At 41.6% G+C, this 23,027-nt stretch overlaps 1 protein-coding gene across 11 annotated transcripts in view; it reads right to left on the reverse strand.

The window, feature by feature from the left end:
• Positions 1 to 23,027, reverse strand: part of PXYLP1 (2-phosphoxylose phosphatase 1) — an 86,171-nt gene that overhangs the window by 12,112 nt on the left and 51,032 nt on the right. For 9 of the 11 annotated variants that reach the window (XM_064386033.1, XM_064386041.1, XM_064386040.1 and 6 more), the window contains 2 exons: positions 20,459 to 20,590; positions 411 to 572 (listed from right to left, as the gene is read on the reverse strand). In XM_064386033.1, the coding sequence (XP_064242103.1) occupies positions 411 to 572; positions 20,459 to 20,537 (241 nt within the window). In that variant the 5' untranslated portion in view covers positions 20,538 to 20,590. Of the gene's footprint in view, positions 1 to 410; positions 573 to 5,483; positions 5,593 to 20,458; positions 20,591 to 23,027 lie in introns of those variants that run through there. The other 2 variants (XM_064386031.1, XM_064386042.1) reach the window with 2 other exon arrangements.

Raw genomic sequence — 23,027 nt, forward strand, 5'->3', positions numbered from 1 at the left:
TGCCTTCTAGCTGACCATGTCTAATGGCTTGTAATTCCAAAATTAATTACTTCTGCGGCGTTTTTCTTCCTGAATTCAAAGTCAACTGTTTGAAATGCAGCTGATGTGCAACATGAATTACAATTCAAATATTAAATATCTATACCTCTCCCAACCCTTTCAGTTTTAGACCTATAGGTGACTATTGGCTGGACAGAACAATTTGCAAAAATCAAGACAACAAAGAGGATACAAGGGGAAGGGGAAGGGCAACAGCATGTTTTGACTGATTTAACAAATTCAGTGACCAGCTGGGATTTGCTCCACCTTCTCCAAGCAGCAGTGAACTGACAGTGCACTGGCAGAGTTCTCATTTCTAATACCAGCACAAAGAAAGCAGCAGCTAACCTGAGCTCTGCCCCCCAGCTTACCTTCCATGCTGCGCTCAGCGATGCTGGGAATATTGCAGTACACCTGAGCCTCGTACACCGGGTCTATGGCAGGAGGCTCCGTCAGCAAATCAGGCATTATTCTCTTCCTGCTCTTAGGATTCAACCCATCCTCCCTGACAGGGTTCACTGGGATTAAATGCACTGAAAGATACAAAATATACACCATGCACCTTCAGGAGACTTCAGGGACATAGAGGATTATGAATTTTTTATCATTATTTTTTAGTAACTATGCACAAAGATTCTGGTTTCATGAAAGGATGTCTCTCAACAGTATGCAACAACTTCACTGTGACTTTTTGTTTCTGATTTACATAGCCCAGAAGAGTTCTTTGACTAAGTCAATGCTTGGCTAAAACTTCAGGAGCAGACCCAAATGCAGAACAACTCTGGGTTGTGCACTCTTCTTGAAGCTGCTTTTCCTATCAGTCTCTCAGCACAAATCACAGAAAAAGTGCCACAATAGGTCTGGCTGTCCCTTATAATTTTAACTTAAAAACTGACATTGAAGGACATCAGCAGAAGACATAGCACAGTTATGATGAGGGTAGTACAAATCACTGGAAAACAAAGTAGTCAAGATTGAAGGACTGGATTATTCACCATTTCCCTCACTAATCCTTGCTCTTACATTGCCACCTTGTCAACCTTAAACAGTCTGGATTATCTAAAAAAACAAAAGCACAAAAAAATCTATTTCTTTATTTCTTTGAATGAAACTGAGACTACCCAAAAATATGAAACACAAAGAAATGCAGTAAACACATACAGAGGAGAAACTAACAGAAATACCGTCTTCTGACATGTAGATGAAAGTTGAAGCATATCTAAATGTAAGTTGTAATGTTGTAATGACTGCCTTAATGCGAGGGCATCAGCTAATTTATGAATTTTATCAGATTACACTTGTAATAACAAATGCCTCTATTATATTTTGTGGAATTTTAATCAGAAGCTTTAGAGGTGAAAAAGAGGAGGAGACGTTCATATTTTTAGCCCCTTAGTCTTCTATCTTGAGAGGAAAAAAATAAGAAAGAAAAAAGATGAGACAACAAATTTCAAAGCAAAACTTTACTAATTCTTCTGTGTCAGTTCCTCAGTTCCATCTTGACTCCCAGTTCCAATTTCAGAGATGAATTTGTTCCACAATAAACAGTTGTACAGACCAAGAAAACCAATGAAGACAGCAAACCAAAGCAAACACACATAGATTTTATGAACACATAGCCAGTAACAAACACAGGCTCTTCATTCTTACACTACAATACATTACACTTCAAATATTTTTATGTGGTTGCTCTTTGTCTGCCAAAACCAGAACCCAAGCATTTTCCACAGCCTTGCTAGTGCTGTTGACAAGGCCAATACCTGCCAAGTGCAGTGACTTGAAAGTTTTCACCAAGCTGTTTCAGGTTTTGCTTTCAGCTGTGTTTGGTGAGAATATTAAACTGTAATTTTGACTTTGGACACTTTAATTGTGGAGCTCAGCTGCCATTTCAGTCTTTATCTACCAGGCCCAATTTTTAACTCCTTGCTTGGACTCACATGGTTGTGAGACATTGCAAACCCCTGCCTAAGACACGGGCAGTAACACAGAGCCTTGGCAATACCTACCAGAGGTTGGGACCTGGGTTTTGCAGTACATTTGTACTTGGGGTATAAATCTCAAACCCATGAGTGTCATACAACAGTGACTGGACTGACACACTACAGACAGCACAAATTACAGGTAGATTCTATTGGCCAAGGTTCCAGGCCAGAAAAGGTTACAGCAACAATTCCCAGCTTTCTGCAATAATTCTCTCTAGAGCAAGCCACAAACAACACAGCTACTGCTCCCTAATGTCACAGACAGAGCTGGCTGAATAGCTCAAGTCAGCTTAGACACTGGAGTGCTTCAGCAGACAGGGGAACCCATAACCCAACAGCAAAACCTACAAGTTAACTCTGATCTTAAATGGTTGGGAGATTTAAAATCTAAATAAAGATCCTAATTTTTTCATCTAAAGCAGTTTTAACCACAAAAATCCTGAACAGATCCCATTTTTGCACTGAGACTATTAAGGGCAGAATCCAACAGATGCATACAGCAGCTTTTTAAAATCAAGTGCCAATGACTCCTGAGTCTGCAAACACCTTGTCTGCAGAAAGCAAGTCTCATTTCTAATCAAACCAGTTGAATAAATACCATAACACTGCCAGACAAATTGAAGAATTAGGAAAAGCACTAAATATTACAGAGAAGCACCTACTGTCTAAAATATTAAAAATTAAACTGATTATGAATAATATTGAATACTAAGAGTAACACTGAACACTAAGAATAAAATTGAATATTAAAAAGAACACCTGCAGGACTGCCAGAATACATGTTTGCAAATTAAAAAGCAACTGAATGAACACTTTTAAAGTGTCTCTTTAAGTCAGTACAGCAGCTATAGGTACAACTTGGGAATATTTTGTGGACTGGAGATGGACTCCAAGATTAGAAATATCAATAGGTCATGTCATAGCTGGTAAAACTTGTCCTTATTGTACAGTGAATATGCTTGACTTATACAAGGGAGAAGAAAAGACACATCACAAGCAGTGTTTGATTTTAACACACTGGAAATAACACATATTGGATGAAAATAATGGCAATCAATCAAATTACCTACTCAATTGGGTTGATTTAATGTAGCTAAATAGAAAAAGGAATTACATGAACTGGGCACCAGTCTCTGTAGTCTCCTAAAAATCTCTACCAGGTGCATATACATGAAAATAACAAGTATTTCAGAGCTGGGGGAATGGGGATAGGAGGAATGACAGGGGAGAATGACAACACAGGACAAGGAGAGATGAATCCCAGCTGGAGCTGCGTTCCCATAGCTCAGCACAGTCACGCTGACGATCCCACCCAGCCACACTGGTGCTCCTCAGCCCTTGGTAAAGCTCCTCAGAAGCTGGAACACTGCTGCACTTTCAGACCTTTGGGATGAGGATCCCAAGTAACACATCCTCCCTTTGTATTTCTGGCTGCTGAAACAACAGAGGTATTTTCCATGCTCTTAGTTGCTCCTCCATTATTTCCTCCTCTCCTACCATTCCCTGGACACTGTTAGTGCCTCGTGTATTTATGATGTTCTCTCCTTTCTCCCTCCCTCCTCATTTCAAGTACTTGGCCTTCATGCTCCCTTGCTGTGCTCATTTATCCCACTTCCCAGCTCTCCAGTCCTGCTTCACACTCTCATCCTCTCCAGCTCCCTTTGCACAGAAGGCTCCATTTGGTGCTTCATGTTTGTACTCCCTGTCCCACAGAGCAATTCTCTGAAGCTCTTTGAAGAAGAGCTGACTGTCTCTCTGTACCCAAGTATTTTCCTGCTGAAAGTCCTCCCCTGCAGCGTCAATGCCACCTCTGTCTCCCTCATGGGTTTTCTGGTTCATTTGTAAGGGACAAAACTACAAACAGTATTGAACCGATACAGCTCAGAGAGAAAAGGAAAAAAATAAATAAAAATAAACGTTTAAAAGCCCCTCACATGAAGCTGAAATTTGTTCTTTTTTTCCATACTCAGTTCTGCTCTTCCAGCTGTAAATCATTACAAGGTCAGAACACTGCTAAACAGTTTTCACATTGTTTTTTACAGCTTAGCAGTATTTTATGTGAATTTCTCTATTAGTTCACAGTAACATGCACTTGCCCAAAACATAAGTCTGCCAGTGTGCACATAGTCATACTTAAATCTAAGATTAAGAGAGGTTTTGATCAGGGTTTTTCCACTGCTGTGCCTTTCAAAGCTCATGTTTCACTACAACAGGAGTACAACAATGTAAACCAGAAATGCAACAGATGATTTTGATGTGCATTTAGCACAGCCAGATCAGTTAATAAAATCTGAAACATATTTCATCATCTAACTGGAACCTTTGCCAGCACTGAAACTATAAAGAATATGGACATATTATTACAGAGGTAGCTTGATAACAGAAAGGGATAGAGGACACATTTTATTTCCCAATATTCATAAACTTATTTTTGTAACTAAAGAAGCTACATAAAAACTACTTTGAAACAATAATTTTGGAAAAGTTATAGTGAGGGGGAAAAAGCAGTAAGTTACAGAAACAATAAAAGGAAAGAGTTCAATGCAACTCTTCCCTGGGTCCCACCAGACTAGAATCGTTTGAAACACGAAGTAAAACTAAATACATGGGCTGGTATCAGGCAGAAGTAAGACCTGATGGAACAGTCAAACAGCAGCTGCTGCCTTGTGAGACAGAGAGGCACTGGTCACACAGGATTACACCTAAACACTGCTGTAGAATCACTCCTTCAAGAATTCCTGCACCTCCAAACTCAGATTATTTTTTTAAGTCAACACAATTTAAAAGAAATAAAATCCAAATTCTGATACTAAGTTTAATTAGGAAAAAACCTCCAGGAATCTTTACTTTAAATCACATCACAGAACCTGAAGACCACATTCTAAAATGAACTCAACAGCTTGACTAAGAAATGTGTTTAAGAACAAACCCAGTGGCATCTCAAACACTGTGAGTATGGTTTTATTTCCAGTGTACATTAATTAGGACCTATTTAAAGAGCAAAAAGTTAATTGTATGACTTCCATACTCACTCCCCCCGACCAAGCTCCTGAATGCCACCAAATCTATAAACCCCCAAATATTAGACAAGTAGTTTCCAAGTAAGAGAGACTCAGAAGTGCTTTCAGTGGATGATCATAACAATTCCTACACAGGAACTAATCCCCTCTGGAAAAACGTCGAGTTTACCAAATCAGGCATTGTGCTCAGAAGCCCAAGCAGGGAGCCAGATCCTCATCAGGGCTGCAAAACTGACATGAATTTGACAGAATTCAGTACAGCAGAAAACCAAACACACAAAGTGCAATTCATGTAGAAAGAACACCAAATTAAACACTACATCACTTCATTATCAATTTCTCTCCCTCCTGCAGTCCTACTTTCAGCTTGAGATACAAAAGGTAGCAACACTGTTTATCAAGAAGAAACATCTATCCTTGAAAAAGAATCAAGAATATTTACCTAAAATCAGAAAGACAGGCAGTAAAACCAGTTTCCATTGCTGTTTTCCCTTGTAGCTCCAAACAGCCTGAGAAGCAGCAGCACAAGTAGCCATGTTAGTCTCAATTTTCTGACTTAAGAGAGAGCTGAAGTTTTATCATTTATAATACAGAAGGTTCTTTCAGCCCCATGCAAACATACTATTTAAAACTGTCAAATAGAAATGCAGCCACACAGCAGAAATGAAAAACAGCAAGCCCACTGTAAGTAACCTTATGCTGACGGGTAAAGAAAAGCAAACGCACAAGTTAGAGAGCACAAAAAGTTATTTATCCCCTTCCACCTTTCCCCCCACCCCCTTCTGCTCCTACCAGGGCAGTAACAAGGCTGCCTAGCACAGAGCAGAACACTCAGCCTTCTCAAAGTCTGGTGATGAATGTGGACTTCACAGACAGAATCATTAAGGTTGGAAAAGGCTTCTGAGATCATTGAGTCCAATTGTTAACCCAGCACTGCTGTCTTCACCACTAAAACCTGGCCCCAAATGCCACATCCACACATTTTCCCTCATATCAGTCTGCAGCTCTCCTGGCACAACTTGAGGCAATTTCCTCTTGTCCTGTTTCTTGATACCTGGAGAAGAGAATGACTGGCACTCTACAAGCGCCTTTCAGGAGGTTGTAGAGAGAGAGGAGGTCCCTCTGAGCCTGCTTTTGTTCAGGTTAAACACCCCAGCTCTCAGCTCTTCTAGCTGCTCTCTCCTTGAAAAAAAAAATGGAAGCTAGACCAGGATACTGTACAGAACAGCCCAAAAGAGGCAGGAATTCTTGAAAACAACTGAGGTGGGGGGGAAAAGGTGAAGAAACAATCTGGAAAAAGTAGCTAAGGCACACACAGGCTGAAGGGCACATCCTGCAACACTGAAGGTACACTGCCCATGGAGAAATGAAGCCACCTGAGCACAGCACTGCCAGAGCTCTGACACCCTGAGACCCTGGGTATGACCCTGCAAGTCCCAGGTCTGATCCCTGCAAACCCCCAGGTGTGGTCCCAGAAAACCCACCCTCATCCCCGAGCAGCACCCCCCAGGAGCAGTTTTAGAGCTCTGCCTTGGACTGCAAATGCACATTTGGGTATTAATGAAGTTCACATGTGCCTGTGTGACACACAACCCACCTTTCTCATTTTCTGCTTTTGCATTGCTAAACAAAGGCTTTGACTGGCTCAAAGGTAAGATCTGTATTAACAGCAAGGCCTTCATCCATAATGCATAAGGCCACAATCACTAATGTGCTGTATTTGAATGGTGAGTAATCACACAAACAAAAAAAGGCTTATTAACCTCACACTGGTCAAACTGTCAAGAATTATTCAAAAAAATAACCATAAAGGTCTTTTGAAAGGCTTTCTAAGCCTGTGAACGCAAGTTTCTAATTTTAGATTACACAAGTTTCTAACTTTAGATTTAGTATTTATATAAAATATAAATGGAGCTACTAAACTTCTACAGTCTTAAATTTTCACTGGCTTTTAGTTTATTAGAATGTGTAGCTTAATTTACAAAAAAACACCCAGTAATTTTTATTGTAAATCAAACCTTTCGCCCTACAGAAGCTGAAGAGGAATTTTTTTATTCAAGATCTGTGCACACTGAACCTACAAAGAAGTGACAATCCTCAGTGTCTTTTCAGTCTCAATCCCTTAACTACTTTTTTCACCACAAGTCTGCTTCCTCAAGCATTTTCCCTTCCATTTTCTCCACTCTTGCTGTGTGTCCTGCCTGTTGAGGAGCAGGGGGAAAAGGGTCCCTCAAGCACAGATGTGCTCATGGGCAGCCACAGCCCTCTCTGAACTACACAACAGGCTCTGAGCTTGAAGGTTTTCTTCCCACAGTGCTGCTAAATTCCCTGAGCACAATTACAAAGGAGAAAAAAAAAAAAAAAAAGAGTGAAGGGAGCTATGAGGGAGGTGGGTAATTGAGAAAAAAACAGTGGGGGATGGAGGAGGGCACAGACTTAAATTTAACCCGGAATAGCAACAATGAAATGCTCTGCTTTAACAAACCCCTGAGAAGATAAAGGCGGCTCCTTGGAGTGCAATTTCTCCACAACATTTCAGCCTAGCAGTTGTGTACATTCCAAGGTGACACAGGTACAACCTTCAGAGTGCAGCAGAGGGGAGCCCTTCCCTCCTTACACACCTGAAACGTTACCTGCCCTAACTCTCAACATGGGAACAGGGCAGGAACTCCCAAACTCATGGGATTCGCTAAGCAGCCAAATGGGAGCAAGCAGAGACTACAGATCCCCTCTGAGTTTCCAGCAGTTTGCAAACACTCAGCACCAGTGGTGAGTTATGGGCTGACATGTGTGCCCAGACACACACACCTATTTAACCCACTCAATTTTGTGACTGCTGCTGCTGTTTTTCCCTCTAGTAAAAGAAATCATAGTAATTTAGAGACTTTTCAAGCAGTCTTACAGCACAGTTCTATTGCCAGCAGCCTACATGTCACGTTCTAGGACAAACTTTAAAAAAATATTCACAAAGAGTATTTAGGTGTAGCAAGAAAGTAACAAATATCATTGAATAAATATTCTTTTCATGGCAGTGTTTCTAATCAAAAGTGCTGAAAAATGCTTGCTACAGCAGCCTTGAACACCTGCACTTCATACTGCAGAGCCACCCTTCTGCCGTGGCCTTCAGCACAGCCTATTTTGACACCAGAAATTAAAATCCACTAGAACAGTTCTATTGATCCTATCAAATAAACATGGACATCTCCCTTCCTACAGCAAAAAAAACCAATTACTTTGGAAGACCATGAGGAATACTGCAGCAGACTTGTGAAACAGAGCATCATATTTCAAATTCTTACAGAGAAATTTTAACCTGTTATGAGAAATTGATTAAATTCACATAGTTGGGTGGATGCGTGTCTATTTCGGTGCACGCATCTTTGTTGGGTAAATTTCTGCATTACTTAGGTCAATATCAGAAAAAATGCTGCTTTTAAAATTCTGTTAAGTGCTATGTTTATATTTCCTCATGTAGTTCCTCAAACTACATCTTCAGTTTCATAGTGACAACACAGAAGTAACAGTCCCATTTCCTCCCGCAATTGCTTCTTGTGATTTTATCAAGAAAAGAGGTGAATTTCCCTTTTCTTTTAGCCTTGCAGCCTCAGTCACCACAGAGCCTGAAGCATCAGGTCCCTTCCTGCCCTTCTCCACCTGGAGAATTCAGCTACAGCCACTCTCCATCCGAAACACGCTGGAGATGGAGCAGGGCAGGCAACACGAGGAACCACTCTCCTCCAACTGGAAAATACCCAGGGGAAATTGGAAATAAAAATGCTGCTTCTCTGGTTAAAGTGTAGGAAATGTAAGTTTTCTGAAGCATCCTGGATATCATAGGTTCACTGACAGAAAATGGGAACTCAGGGAATCTAGGAGGCTGCAGATGGAGCTCAGCTAACCCAGTGGAAGTCAGATCTGATGAAGGGGGAATGAGTGTGAGCTCTAGAGTATTTAAATTTTTAATGTGCGTGTTTTGAAGAAAATCACAGACATTAGGAAGGAAAAAATACTTAACAAGCCTTAACACTGCTCTCCTGCCACACACAAACAAAATGGAAGCCTACACTCACACCCCAGCATGAGTTTTCTCACCACAGTCCCTGTTTTCTCCCACGAACAATACTACAGTTGCAGCTACAACTTGTAAGTGCATCTTAGCTTTTCTAATCAATCCTGGTATCATTTTCTTACATGAAATGCAACCAAATGCCACCTGAGTTTTCAGGCTTCTTAGTTTTCAGATCCCTAAAGTTTTCCACTGGAGATGCAAATGTTCCTATGGACAACTGAGAGCTACTATAAATAGGATGCTCTCCTCAGCTGCTTTTCACAGAGCTGGACAGAAATAGCCAACCCTCCTACCCCTTCCCAGGAGTGGGGCAAAGCCTACTTCTCTGCCTATTTTCTGGCTCACAAGCTGTGAACCTTCTTTAAAGATTTTCCTCATTTTGGGGCAATTATCCAAAGCAGCCTTGCCCATGGAGCCAGAGCTCACAGGTACTGACCCACGGCCTTACTCCAGATGAGAGTCAGGGCAAAAAATCACATTTCAGTATTGTGTGTTCATGTTCAAAGGTAAAATAGAACAACTACACACAACCACCATGCCTGGGAGCTTACCAGCTTTAAACACCAGTACTGCAGAGAACAGGTTTCTTATTTCCAGCAGCATTAGCTGCATGGCTAGCAGATTTTTTTACAAGGTCACAATTTGACTTACATGAGGAAAATAAATATGTTAAGAAAATCCTTTTTGCACCAAACACAACATGGCAGGCCTTGTATTCTTGTGTTTGAGACCTAATTTAAGCAGATACATTAAATTATACAATGTGTGCTTGCATTTATTAAGTCCAGATGTGGCTCTGAAAAGAGCTTTATCGTTTTAGGGGTTTCCCCCCGCCCCCCATTGTTTTTCACTGGACAATTCAGAAGGGCATATGGCACTGCTTAAACAGCTTCCAGGATTTTCAGCCTGACAGCAACAACACAGCAATGCTTACTGCAAATCTGAGCCTTTTCAAGCTCTAGAGATGACAATCATTTTCCACTTCTCCTCCCAAAGTGAAAAATTACTTGCTGTATTTTATTATCTTTTCCTACTACACTGAAACTCTACATGTAATGTTCAACACCAAACAGATTTATATTTTCATCAATTTAATATACTACTTTCTTTAAAATAAAGAACACACACACACGCTAAAGCTTTTCTCTCCCAGCATGTCACTAATTACCCCATTGCTTGGCTCTGCACTCGGTCTGGGGGAGTGGGGGAGGTTCCTACGAGACACCCAGACAAGCAGATGGATTTGCTGCTCTATAAACACAGTGCTCAAGTCACATCTTGCTCCTTCTCCAGGTTGCCCAGTGACAAGATGCAAAAGGAGCCCAGCAGTGACACAGGAGCTTGCAATGACACAGTTGTGCTGGTCCTGGCCCACCACAGCCTCGCTGGGGCTCCCAAATGAGAAGGGCAATAAACCACCAGGCTCTGGTGAAGTCCCTCCTACTGCTGAGAGCTGCCATGTCTCATCATGCTGTGAGAAGACTTCAGCTGTACCAAATCAGCGTCCTGAGAGCCACCAAACAAGGCTTAAATACACAAAGACTAAGCAGGGGGGAATTATGGCCTGGGCACGATTTTTATAAATACAGTAAATCCAGCCACTGCTGCTTACCCAACAAGACTCATGAGCACTCCAGTAAGATTTTAAAGCACTGCCCTGCTTTTGTCCACAGAACTCAGCACCAGCTAAATTAACTAATCCAACTGAATTGTCCTGGAACAGATTTTCAAAACAGCTTTTATCAGCTGTGTTCAGAAGCAGTTGGCAACTCTTCCCATTTCCATAGTATTGTCCCAAAATAAAGATCAACTGCTCTACACTGATACACACTGCTCTGAGTGCCTCTGCCATCCTTTTCCAGGGGGTGGAGACCTTTGCTTTTAGTTTGGGGTTTGTTTGGTTTTGTTTTTTTCTTTCCTTTTGTCCTGTACGATTCCCACAAATACAGGAGTGGGAAGCTGTGCAGCAGCGATTGCGACATGACTGAAAAAAGATGCTTGGCAGAGTTCACACATGAACTGAACACCAACACAGCAGCCAAGAAGATTCAGCACAGCAGAAGAACACACAGCAAAAAGTATTTTCTCAGGAACACGGGCTACAAATCCTCAGGCTTCAGTGATCCTTTCATCTACAGCAGCTGGGCATGATACAAAAATACACCCCATAAAGCAGAGCTCAGGATAGTTCAAGAGTTGCTCCTGTCCTGTTACCCAGCAATCTGTTGCTGACATGAGCTCTCCCCAGCTGAAGCCCTGTGAGTGCTCCCTGCACACAGGGGAAGCATGCACTCCTCTTTTCTATCATCCTGGATGCCTTTTTCCTCAGGGCTCTCCCCAAACTCAGAATGGGGAGACTCAGTCTCCTCAGACTCATCCCAAAATATTCAAAATGTCTTTTGACATTCAAGTCAACCTTCATTAGGACATGTACTGGAACATCCAGAATCCCAAAATACACAGGGAAAACAATGAAATAAAGAGACTTAAAATCACACCTTAGCTCTGCCCACCACATCTTCACAAGTATTGCTCCCCTGGTGTCAAACACCAAGGCAGCAGCTTTTGGGCTGCAACAAACTACATCAGCTCACTGGTAAAGGCCTATTCTGATCCCCTCTCCTGACCTGCTCCCGGCAGCATCCCTGCCTCACTCCTGGCTGGAGGCAGAGATCAGAGCTCTGCCAGCCCAAGGCTCAGGGCACCAAGTGCCTCATATGTCAGTGGCATCAGTCAGACACAACCCACAGACATCTGGCACTTCTCTACAGCACTGTCCTTCCAAGATAAAAAAACCTTACAAATTCAAATCAATATTTTCACTACTGCATTAAATTAGCACTTTTCTGTTTCACATCTAATCCCAACTGCTTTCTGTCCACAAAGTGACCTGCTCAGGGAAGTGATCTCAACACCATATGCCACTGCTTACCCAAGCCAAGCCAGCTCACTTGTTTGTCCTTGTCAACACCAGGCCAAGGCACAGAAAGCTGCCATGGATTTGCCAGCAGCAAACCTAAAAACATATTTAATACAGTAGAACCTGACAGATTTTTTGTGCTGGGGAAGCCTTCCTTGACAGTCATTAATCTCAGGAATTCAGAACAGTGCTCTCTGGATCAGAGAATTATTGGTATCTTTGGGACTCTTGCCATAAAACAGCTTAAGGGAAGACAGTGAATCTTATTTCCTGTCTTCATTCAGCATTAATGTGCACAGTTGGTAAACCCAAAATTACACCACATATGTTTCCAGCTCTTTTAATTCAACCATCTCACAAAAGTAATGAAGAGAGATCACTTCCATTTTACAAGACTTCATATTTCACTGCAGCAAGTCCACAAAAGCCCCAGTCTTTTAAATACAAACTACTTAGACCCTGCCTCATTTAAAATAAACCACAATGCCATTTGGTATATAAGCATTGCTTTTCCCTCAGAGAGTGAGCTTTGAAAAGCCAAAAGGGAACTAATTTTGGGAACAGAGATTAGTCTTATTAGAAAAAACATAAGGCAATAAAAAACTGCCTCTAGGCATTAAAATCTTCAAAATCAACACAGTTTGAGACACTTTATTCATCACAGAAACTCCACATGCCCAAGAACACACAATAAATTTTTCAAAAATCTTTACAGTCGCGTGACAAGATACTTTGGATTAAGTCAGTCACTGTATCATTTCAGCAATGAGATCCCTGCAAAAGCACAGATAAAAGAACAAAACTGCCTGAAAGACAAATCATAAGAGAAAAATTAAAAGGACCAAGGAGAAACATGAACAACCGTATGAGGCATATTAAGCATCTTTCAGATACACACAGTGGAACCAGCACATCCATAAACCCCAATGGTTTTCAACTCAATTTGCAGCAGCACAGTGGGGATTAAGGCAAGAACAAAGGACAGCTCAGAGAAACAAACCTATCATCAAACATGAAGTTGAAATAACCCTCCACGCTTTTCAGAAAACTGTACATGGGCTAGAAATAGGGAAAGCACAACTGCATTATACCCAGCGACATTTAAGTAGTTTTCCTGGTACTGTCCTGCTGAAACTCTACTCACAAGGAGAGAAGGGAAATTTGGGTCAGAACATTCTCTGATGAAGATGCAGAACCCAAATCTCAAACAAAGGACAGCAAATTATTAAAGTATGATTAACTCATGTGCAATTAATAGATAACATTGTCCTAAAAGGCCTGATAAAAGTAAAATAAGAGACATAAAGCTAATAAAGTGTGAATGATTGTGAATTCTCAGAAAACTGTTCAAAAGTTAGAGTGGTCAGCAAAAGATTAACAAAAGGCTCCTCCTAAAACAAAGCAGAGTGACAGGGCTGTGTTTGCCTTCTCAGCTTAAGACGTCCAGGTTTTGTTTTGATGCCATCATCTCTGTAACATGAATAAATCACCTGACCTACCACTACAGAATCAACTGTACAGTAGCCTTCAAATATATGCCTTAACACTTCATATCAATTCTGCTAAAATACAGTCCAACTAACCACCATGGATGAAGTCAGAATATATAGTTAAATAAAAATTATGAAGTTCTGTAGCCTGACAAGTAACTTCTGCTAGTCAAGCCCTGTCTCAAGTGATTTAAACTGACCTATATTTAAAGCAACTACTTTGAAATGATTGCTCTATTTTTGTAGGAGAAAGTAAGACTGTCCCATACTACCATTCTCAAGCATTCATCATGTCTCCTTTCCCTTCAGGGGTTCATTTTGTGGACCGATGCATTATAGCACCACTTTTGAAAAAAATCACAAAACAGTTATTTAAAATGCCAGTTACAAACACAAAAAGGATCTTTAACAAAAACATCTGTATTTAAAGTCAGTTCTCTTCATTCGCTGCTAAAATATACAGAGCTTTGGATTTATTATTTGTGGGTAGTTTTTCCCTTTAATCTTAAATTCAGATTAAATTAGCACTTCTAAAAAACAAAACCCAGAGAGACTTCTCATGAGTGGAAAATTTGCCATGCTTATGAGCTCGAAGGCAAAATTCATGAAGGGAGTTATCTGTTCTCCTTTTAATTTCATATGCTGGTAACACATGACAAAAACAAGTTCTCTACATCAGGAATTCTAAAGCTGTGGCTTTTTAAACATAGTTACTTGTACACAGCAGCAAAATGCAATACCCACCCAAGGAGCCACTGCCTCAGGGCTCTGGCTCCCAGCAGGGGCTGCAGGAAGCCTTGGTGAGGATCTCAGGCTAGACCCCAACACCTCAGTGCTGCATGTCCACACTGTCCTCACCAAGTAAGAGCTGCTAGCAAAGCTCAAGCCAGTGAAATAAAACTCTTCTGCTTTTCTGTGTGGAAAATCCCAATTTCTGTTTCCTGTGACTCATCTTTAAAACCAAAACCTCCAGTGCGAAATCAAATGACAGAAAGTAGAGGGAAATTATTACTGGAACAGCAAAATGTCACTTCCAGACATGCTGATACACCAACACCCAAGCATGACCCATCGAGGCTGAGAAAGTATTTTTTAAAAACCCCAAAAAAACCATAAAACAGCTCTCCACACTTTACACAGGAACCAGCACCCTGCTGGGGCAGTGGCCAACATCCTAAAAAGCAGTGGCACTCACCAAAATTCTTTTTTATCAAAAGGCAAGCCTATGCCACTGATCAAAGTATCCAAGTATGTAGGAAAACAAACTCTAAACCAGAAGAGAAGCTCCATGGGCAAGAGCTGCCGGAGAGCCAGAGCCCTCAGAAGGACAGTCTGGAATGGATGTCAGCCACAGGGTTATAAAAAGCATCCCTGTAAAAAAAGGATGTTTTCCCACTATCATTTTAGTCCTCTTCTCTTGACTGTTACTTTTTGCCTTGGGCTTTCAGTAAATACAAAAAAAAACCCTTAAAAACAAAGTAAAACAAAAGCATTTACTTAATGGAAAAAATTAATTTACATGCCTTTGATTAGAGAGCAAAAAAATCATTGTCAAGCACATTTTAGAGTGTACACATGGCATCCTAACAGATAGCTTCTAAATTGCCTTTCCATTTGGTTTAGCCAAGGTTTATTCAAGGAGACCCACCTCGAGGCTTCTGCTGCCAGTCACAGATGTTTCCAATGTAATGCAATGAAAGGCCTGTGTTTGCCCAGTAATTGGGTTCTCAGGTACCAATCCTTGGAGGAAAAAGAAAGCTGCTCTTCAGACCTACCTGCAAACTCCTGTTCCTGAGCTGACCTAAGGGCTAACCAATGCAATTAACATTGACAGGGTCCTAAATTCTGTCTTACCTCCTTAGTTTGAGGCTGCAGGAGCACAGCAGGATTCTGACACATCCTTTGGATGCAGGTGCACTGCCATCCTCTGTCCCTGAACTGCAAGAATTGCCCCAGCCACTGCACTGACCTTCCCTTTGCACTGCTCTAGGCAGTCACACAGCACAGAGCAGGAAGAAACACCTCAGCCACTGCAATCTCTTCTTCTGGCCAAAAAAGAATGAAATATCCCTACATATATTCTGTTTGTACTGAAGGAAAATGTCCATTTTTAGTCAACAGCCTTATAGATAATATTTACAGAGACAAAAATACACAGTCTAGCACAGGTCATCTTTCCATTCTGCAGTGTTTCTGATAAAGTGAAACACTGAAAACTCTAAATAAAAAAATTGTAATTACATTTTAGAATAGCCTTAACTGACAAGTCTATCAAAACCAGCTATCCTTTTGTCTCTAATGCTGAAGTCTTAAACTGTTTTACAACCATGACCATTTACATAAACAAGGAGGAGAAAAATAAAAACACGTGTGGACTAATAAACACTATAAGAAAAATACTTCTCTACTCTTTTCTGTAGATTTGGCCCAAGACATAAAACAAGAGGGAAACAATGACAATTCCTAATAAAACTTTAATATGCCAGTCATATTTGGTTTGGAAGTCAACCAGTTTCCAATCCAATGGGCTTCCCAAACAAAAATGTTCCATTGATATAATTATCCATTAGAGACATCAGAGTATTCTTCTAGCCAGCAGTGGAACATTTTTTTCATGTTAACTTTTAACACTTTCAATTTCCTACCCTGTTTAAAAATTCAAATATGTACAAAATCCAGTGGCATTTGCCATTCAAGAGAGGTTCCCTCTGTTGCTGATTGCTCCAGGTTTAACTCTGTACAATGCATTAATAGTTAAACTGAACTTGAGGGTGCATCTGCCCCCAGCCCTTTGTTTTGAAGTCCAGGCCACACAATTATATTAAAAAATATGCCTAAACTCCTTGTTGAAAGTCTTCTATGTGCCTACTAGAAATGGTAACCAAACCTGAAAAAACTCTGAACAGGTATTAAAATATCCTAGTAAATTTTCAAATGTGTCTCAAATGCATTTCACCTATCATCCACCAGGAATGTTCAGGGAAAAAAAAAAATATGGCATTATTTATCACAATAGAAACACAGAGTTTTAAAACAGTAGGACTTCCTGAAGCCAGTTCCCTAACCCTACTGCTCCTTGTGAAATTGCCAGGAAAGCAGCGAGCCCCTTGGGGAGACAGAGCTCAACACACACCCTGGGCCTTTTGCTCCTGCTCAAGGACATGAAGAGCAGAACCAGCCAAGTGCCCCATTGCCCAAAATGTACAGGACACAGGACCCTGGCAGGAAGGAGCATGTCTCACAGGACCCACAGCATCACATCACCTTGAAGAAGGACTGCTAGAGTTTAAAAAGAGTCTCCAGCTGTGCAGCAATCTGCCCACATGTCTCCTTCCAGCCAGGATAAGGAGATGAAGAAGATGCAGCTGGCATTTGATGCAGCCAGCCAAGCCAGCACACACACATGACAAACATAAACAACTGCTCCAAGAGGTGCCTGCCCTGTCCCTGGGACAGAGCTGAGGGCAGAGCTGACCTGGATCCTGGCCAGCTGCTCCATGTCCACCCACTGAAACTGCTGGTGGGAGAGAACACTTCCAGCTCTCAGAGCTGTTCAGAGAGAGTTTGGGGGAAGCTTTCTCCATGATCTACCCTGTGAGCTGAGCTGCTAGGGTCCACAGAAAGCACCAGCCTTGTGGTGAAAACAGCACAGGAAAGCAGACTACAGAACTCAGAAACCACAAGGGAAGAGAAAGGGAGCAAGAACAACCAAACACCACAACAGGGGACAGAGCTTTCTATCAATCATGGGTTCATCCCCAGCTATCAACACTGAAGATTCTGAGGTCCTAGCCTGGTTGTTTTCCCCAGCATTTTTCTCCTTGTGTCTGAACTCGATACGTGACAACTATTAGCTCTGAAACAACTGCCTCAGGAGTTTGTCTTACAAGCAAGGACAGACTTTCTAGGACTGCTCACACGACCACCCACCACCTCCACCTCATCGTGGCTGCAGAAATCACTGCTCATAAAGCAGCTCCAGGTCCTTCCCATCACAGCACATTAAAGCCAACCAGCATCCTTTTCTGTTTGACTGGGTGGCAAACTGCTGCAAGCAATTCCTGAACCCTCACAGCTGAAGCAGGAGCCAGACTGTGACCTTGTCAGCCATCCCAGTGTGGGCTGTTTGTAATATTGAGTCAGAACCTACAGAAAAACAGCTGAGCTTGCCCTTTACTACTCCCTTTGCTTCAGTCAGCTACAGTTCAAAAGTCTGGCTTCAAATGCCACAGTTCCACATGTGGATAAGAGGGATAAAATATCAAGCATTTACAGGAGTTATGCTCTGCTCTAAAGCAGAAGTTTCAAAATAGAAAATATGTATCACTTGTATAAGTACACACTTAGTGTTACTGTTTTGCTTCTATAAACAAATTTATTACAGAAAGGAACAGACATTTTCAACATTTCATGCTTAGAAAAGCAGTAGCATATTTTAAAATTACCAGCACTCCTCCACAAAGCTGTGCACTGCTTGCTAACAGAGATTCACAATCTCACAACAGCATAAAACATTCATTTCCACTCCAAATGCTTCAGGAGGTACCTCCCTTCTAACAAAACAAATCAGTGGCTTGGGCATTTTCCTTAGTCTAAATGTATAAACACTCATTTTCATTCCAGGAACATAAACCATATTATCAATCATTTAGGCCGGGAAAGACCTCTAGGATCAACACCAACCATTAACCCAGCACCACTGTGTTCACCACCAAACCATGACCCCAAGTGCCACATCTGCATGTCTGAAATCCCTCCAGAGATGGTTCCACCAGTGCCCTGAGCAGCCTGCTCAATGCCAAACCACCCTTCTGGTGAAGAGATTTTTCCTTATACTCAATATAAACCTCCTCTGGCACAACTTGAGACTATTTTACCTTTTCCTATCACTTGTTACCTGGGAGAAGAGACTGATCCCCACGTTGTACAACCTCCTTTTGGGTAGCTGTAGGGAGTGATAAAACATCCCTGAGCCCCCTTTTCTCCAGGCTAAACACACCCAGCTCCCTCAGCCGCTCCTCATCAGACTTGTGCTCCAGTGCCTGCACCAGCTCCACTGGGGAATTGCTCCAGACCCCAGAGCCTGTCTTGTCATGAGAGGTCTGTAGCAGGATGCTCTGCCTAAGCTGTAAAACAGCTCAAATTTTACTCTATTTGCTAAGAAGTTTAAGTGCTGGATGGAGAAGGAGGGGTTCATGCTAATTTTGGTGTCGAAGAATGCTGAGACCAGCCAGACTCACCAATCCCAAAGACCAACATTCTGAGGATGTGAAAAAACATTTCCTGACAGAAGCAGGCACTGATGAGGCTGTGACAAAGTTCCTGATAAAGCAACAACAGGTGATAGCACTGGTAACTCACCTGAAGCTGCTGAGCTGCAGGCTGCCCAGCTGGCACAGCTCACCCAGAAGCACAAGGCAATCCAAGAGAGTTTTGGTTTTGCTGTGGAGATGAACTTTGCTCCAAGTTTGGACTAACTGCTCTACATCCTGAAGCTGGCAGAAGCTAAAGTATCAGGCTACCTGAATGTCTTGGCTCCCAGTGGACTGTACTGCAGTTCTCATGGTGTAAAGGTCTCTGTATCACTGTTGGTATTGGCACTGAGCTCCACCTTGGCTGCCTGCTGCAGCTTTTTAAAGCACTTCTCAAACATCCTTATCTCTAGCAGAAATGTTATGTTCTAATTAAGCAGAAAACCATTTTATCTTTAGATGAAATGTGATTCACTCTCCTAAATGCCTACCTCCTCATCTCTAAATAAAACTCATTTAGTTAACAATTCAGTTTCATGTTTCAGCTGCAGCTCCTCCAGGACCTTCACCCTATGCACAATTCATAACCAACCCTACAGCATCAAGGGCAGAGCTATAACGAGCCTAAAGGGCAAAACAAGCTGCAATCAGACCCCTAGCTGATGCCCAGAGGAGCAATTCAGAGCCACAGGTCCCTTTATGACACGCAGACGAGTTTAAGCACACTAAAATAACAGCAGAAAACCACGAAGTTTCTTTCATCTTCTCTCCCTCCCCTTTTTTAAGCTGTCATGTGCAAAAGACACATTCTAATGTAATCTTTTGGGTTTGGGGGTTTTTACACTGTGCAGAAAAAAGCACAGCCCAGAAGGACTGTGCTCAGCAAAACACAATGAAAGGTGACAACAACAACAAAGAATGTTGTCCTGTCCTGTGGATATCCTGTACTTTTACTTGCCTTCTAACAGCAACTCACTACATTGCTGTGCATTAATTAGTACAAACCACATTCTCACAAAGCATGGCTTTACCTATGAATGTTCTGCTGCAGCAGGTGATGATCAGGCACAGGGCACAGTGCCCACCTGCACTGCCCTGCCTTCTGCACCACGTCCTGCTCAGCCTCCAGGGCCCTCTGCACTGACCCATCTGAAGCACACTTTTACAGTTTTAACACTGTTTTACAGCAGTTTATCCGCTCTTGAACAAACTGACCACTTCTGATGAACCAATCCAAATGCCTGAAGTTCCCTGATGGGAGGGTACAAATCGGGAGAAGTTCCAGCACTCAAACCTCTCACAGCAGTTTCCTAAATCCCATCTGGTCTGATGCAATGTAAAATAGGAATTGCAGCAGTTTTCACTCCAATGTCGTTTGCCTACTTTCATGGAAGGATTCAATCACACTCAATTACTTAACTGCACTACAAAATGCAGATTTTTTTTTTAATACAGTAGCCTGATTTGAACTCTATAGATCATATAAATTCCTACACAGTACACAAAAGTATTTCTTACTTTTTTTGGAAAACAAGCAAACAAAAATCCTTACAAACAAACAAAAAACCCAAAATAAACCCCTAGTATTTCAATAAAGAAAGAATGCTTAATCATCATGTAATCATGGCAATTTTAAACACACTTATAGACCACCATATGTGGAAAACAAAGCATGAGGACACTTACAGAATTGTAGACTGAGGCTCAAAAAGGCTAACAAGGCTGCCAAGGCCAGCAGGAACAGAAAACGGTTTCGGAAAAGCATTATTATTCACTCTGCTTGCTCTTCATGGTTTCATCTTCAGATATCTGTGGTTCCTGCAAACAACAAAATAGTGTCAAATACATATTTCAGATGTGGAAGCATCAGTTACTCTATAAAGGCAAGCACACGAGGCAATTCAAATTGGCAACAACAAAATGGAGAACTTGCCTTCACCCTAACAACAGTGTAATACAGGTAACTGTATTTCCACAACAAAACTTTTAGGTAAATAAAAAAGATTTCTATTTTCCATAAAATTAAGCTTGCTCCTGATAACATAGGGTTAATACTCACATTCACAATTCTTAAGATAATAAAGAGTAAAGCTGTCAGTCCCACTATACAGTAAACAAAAAAGTAATTAAGCCTCAGCAGTTGTTAGTCATTGCAAAAATAAAAATACAAAAAAAAAACCAAGCCCTCTCCTGAAAACATCCAAGCACACTTTTCCTTGCAAAATGACATCCTGAAGAGTGCAGAATCTGCTCAAGTGGCCTGTTTTCACAGATGTATGTTCTCCTGTGGAAAACTGCTCTATATAAGGGATGAGAGGGGGTTGCTCTCCCCCCTTACATGCCTTTTTTCTTTTTTAAACAACCAGCTGCTCTTATGTGCAAGAGATGCCTCCTCCTAGCACTGACAGTGTGCTGCAGGAAATTGGTTTGTCTTGAAAGAAATCTTCTGAGATTCCCAGATCCTTTGAACTGAGTTCTGTTTATGACTGAGAACATTCAAGCCTGTTGACAGAAAGTAACTTTTTTTCCCCTCCACCTTTCTTTTTGCCCCTGAACTTATTTCCTCACAGAAAGAGGCCTCCCTTTATTTTTCCTGCTTTTGAAAATGACAAGTCTTACATACACATGTAATTAACACATATTTGCTTACCAAAACTCTTCTGGATTCCAAAAACTAACCATCTTAGCAAGATTTTAATCTCTAAGTGCTGATAAAACCACAACCTCAAAATTCTGGTATTTTCTACACCACTCCCTTCCCCCCCAATTAATTTTCTTACTGGTATTTGAAAAGGTCTCAGGAATCACTGAACTTATTTTATCCACTGGGGTTTGGTCTTGAAAATAGTTGTGTGATTGCACTAAGTGAAATCCATTACACACATATATTTTGCAGGACTGAGGTCTTTCCATCTCATTTTACTTGGACAATTACCTTTACAGCTTTTGGAAACTGTGGAAAAATGGAAAGATCTGGAGATTCTGAGAAGCAAGAAACCAGAGTCATTACAGTATTTTTCCCAAAGGCTAACAGCACCATAAATGGCATGTGCAAGCAGTAATAAAAATAAAGTAAAAAGAGAGGGAGGGGGAAAGTTGGAAGGAACAATTTTTAATAGTTCTCAATTTCAAAAAATCATAGCCCATCCAGGAACATCCCAGTGAAGGGCAGGCAGAAGCAAAACTGAACTACACACTGCAATTCAACAAAGCTGTGAAGAATAGAAGGTAAAAGGATTAGTTTATGTCAAACACCAGGAGAGAATAAAGTAGTTCAACCAAACAGATGGGACAACAGAAGGAACCGCAGGAAAAAGCAAAAAATAGACTTAGCAGGAAGGAGAAGGTAAACCTTTTAAAAAGCTCTCAGGAACAAGAGGTCTTGTGCAGTCTACACAGATTAATACTGTTGTTGCACAAAATAAAGCTGCCACAAAAAAAGAAAAAATTAAAGACTGAAAAATGGGAGATCTTACACACTTCATATTAGCAAAATATTTTCCTGAGTAAGCTTAATGAGCTTCAAGCCTTAATTGCAAGATCAGAAGCTTTAAAACATTGAGTGTGAAAGGCATCATTCAAGAAATTACAGAGTGGAAAGATTTTTCTTTTGAATACACTTTGGCTTGCTAACAAATTAAAAGTTGCTCTGTTGTGACTTAGGAGGCATAGGAACAGCTCCTGCTGAGAGGCTGTTAATTAAAAGCCTGTCAACACAATTTGCCATCAGCTCCTCCTCGGCAAGGGGCTGCAGGAAGCAGGTGAAGGGATGTGAGACTGAGTCCTGCAGCCTCTGCTCCTCCAGGCTGGCACACGAGGAGCTCCCAGGGCAGAGCTCACTGGGCAGCACAATAACCACTGTGGGCACTCACTGCAGGGAGCATTGGCGAGCTAAAAAAAGATAAAGCATGGAGGGGGAGAAATAAAAGTAAACCAACCTTATCTTCCCACAAAACTATTTTTACATGCAGATGAAACAAAACAACAAACCACACAGCAGAACACATCCGGGGTGTTCAGGAAAGACAACCAGAGAGCAGGAGCTCTGCAGAGCATCCCCTGCTAAGCTGACACTCAGGCTGATCTTCACCTGTTTACCCAGAGGGCAGGTCCTGCCCAGCCTCAGCATCTCCACACCATGAAGGGATGATTCCATCAACAGCAAGGGCAATCCCACCAGCAGCTGAGAGCAGCACCTCGCTGCTGCAGGAACGTGGTTCAGAGCCAAGGAAGTGCTCACTGCTTTTGGAGGGCG

Source organism: Passer domesticus, chromosome 11 (genome assembly GCF_036417665.1).
Source record: "Passer domesticus isolate bPasDom1 chromosome 11, bPasDom1.hap1, whole genome shotgun sequence".
Taxonomy (NCBI): Eukaryota; Metazoa; Chordata; class Aves; order Passeriformes; family Passeridae; genus Passer; species Passer domesticus.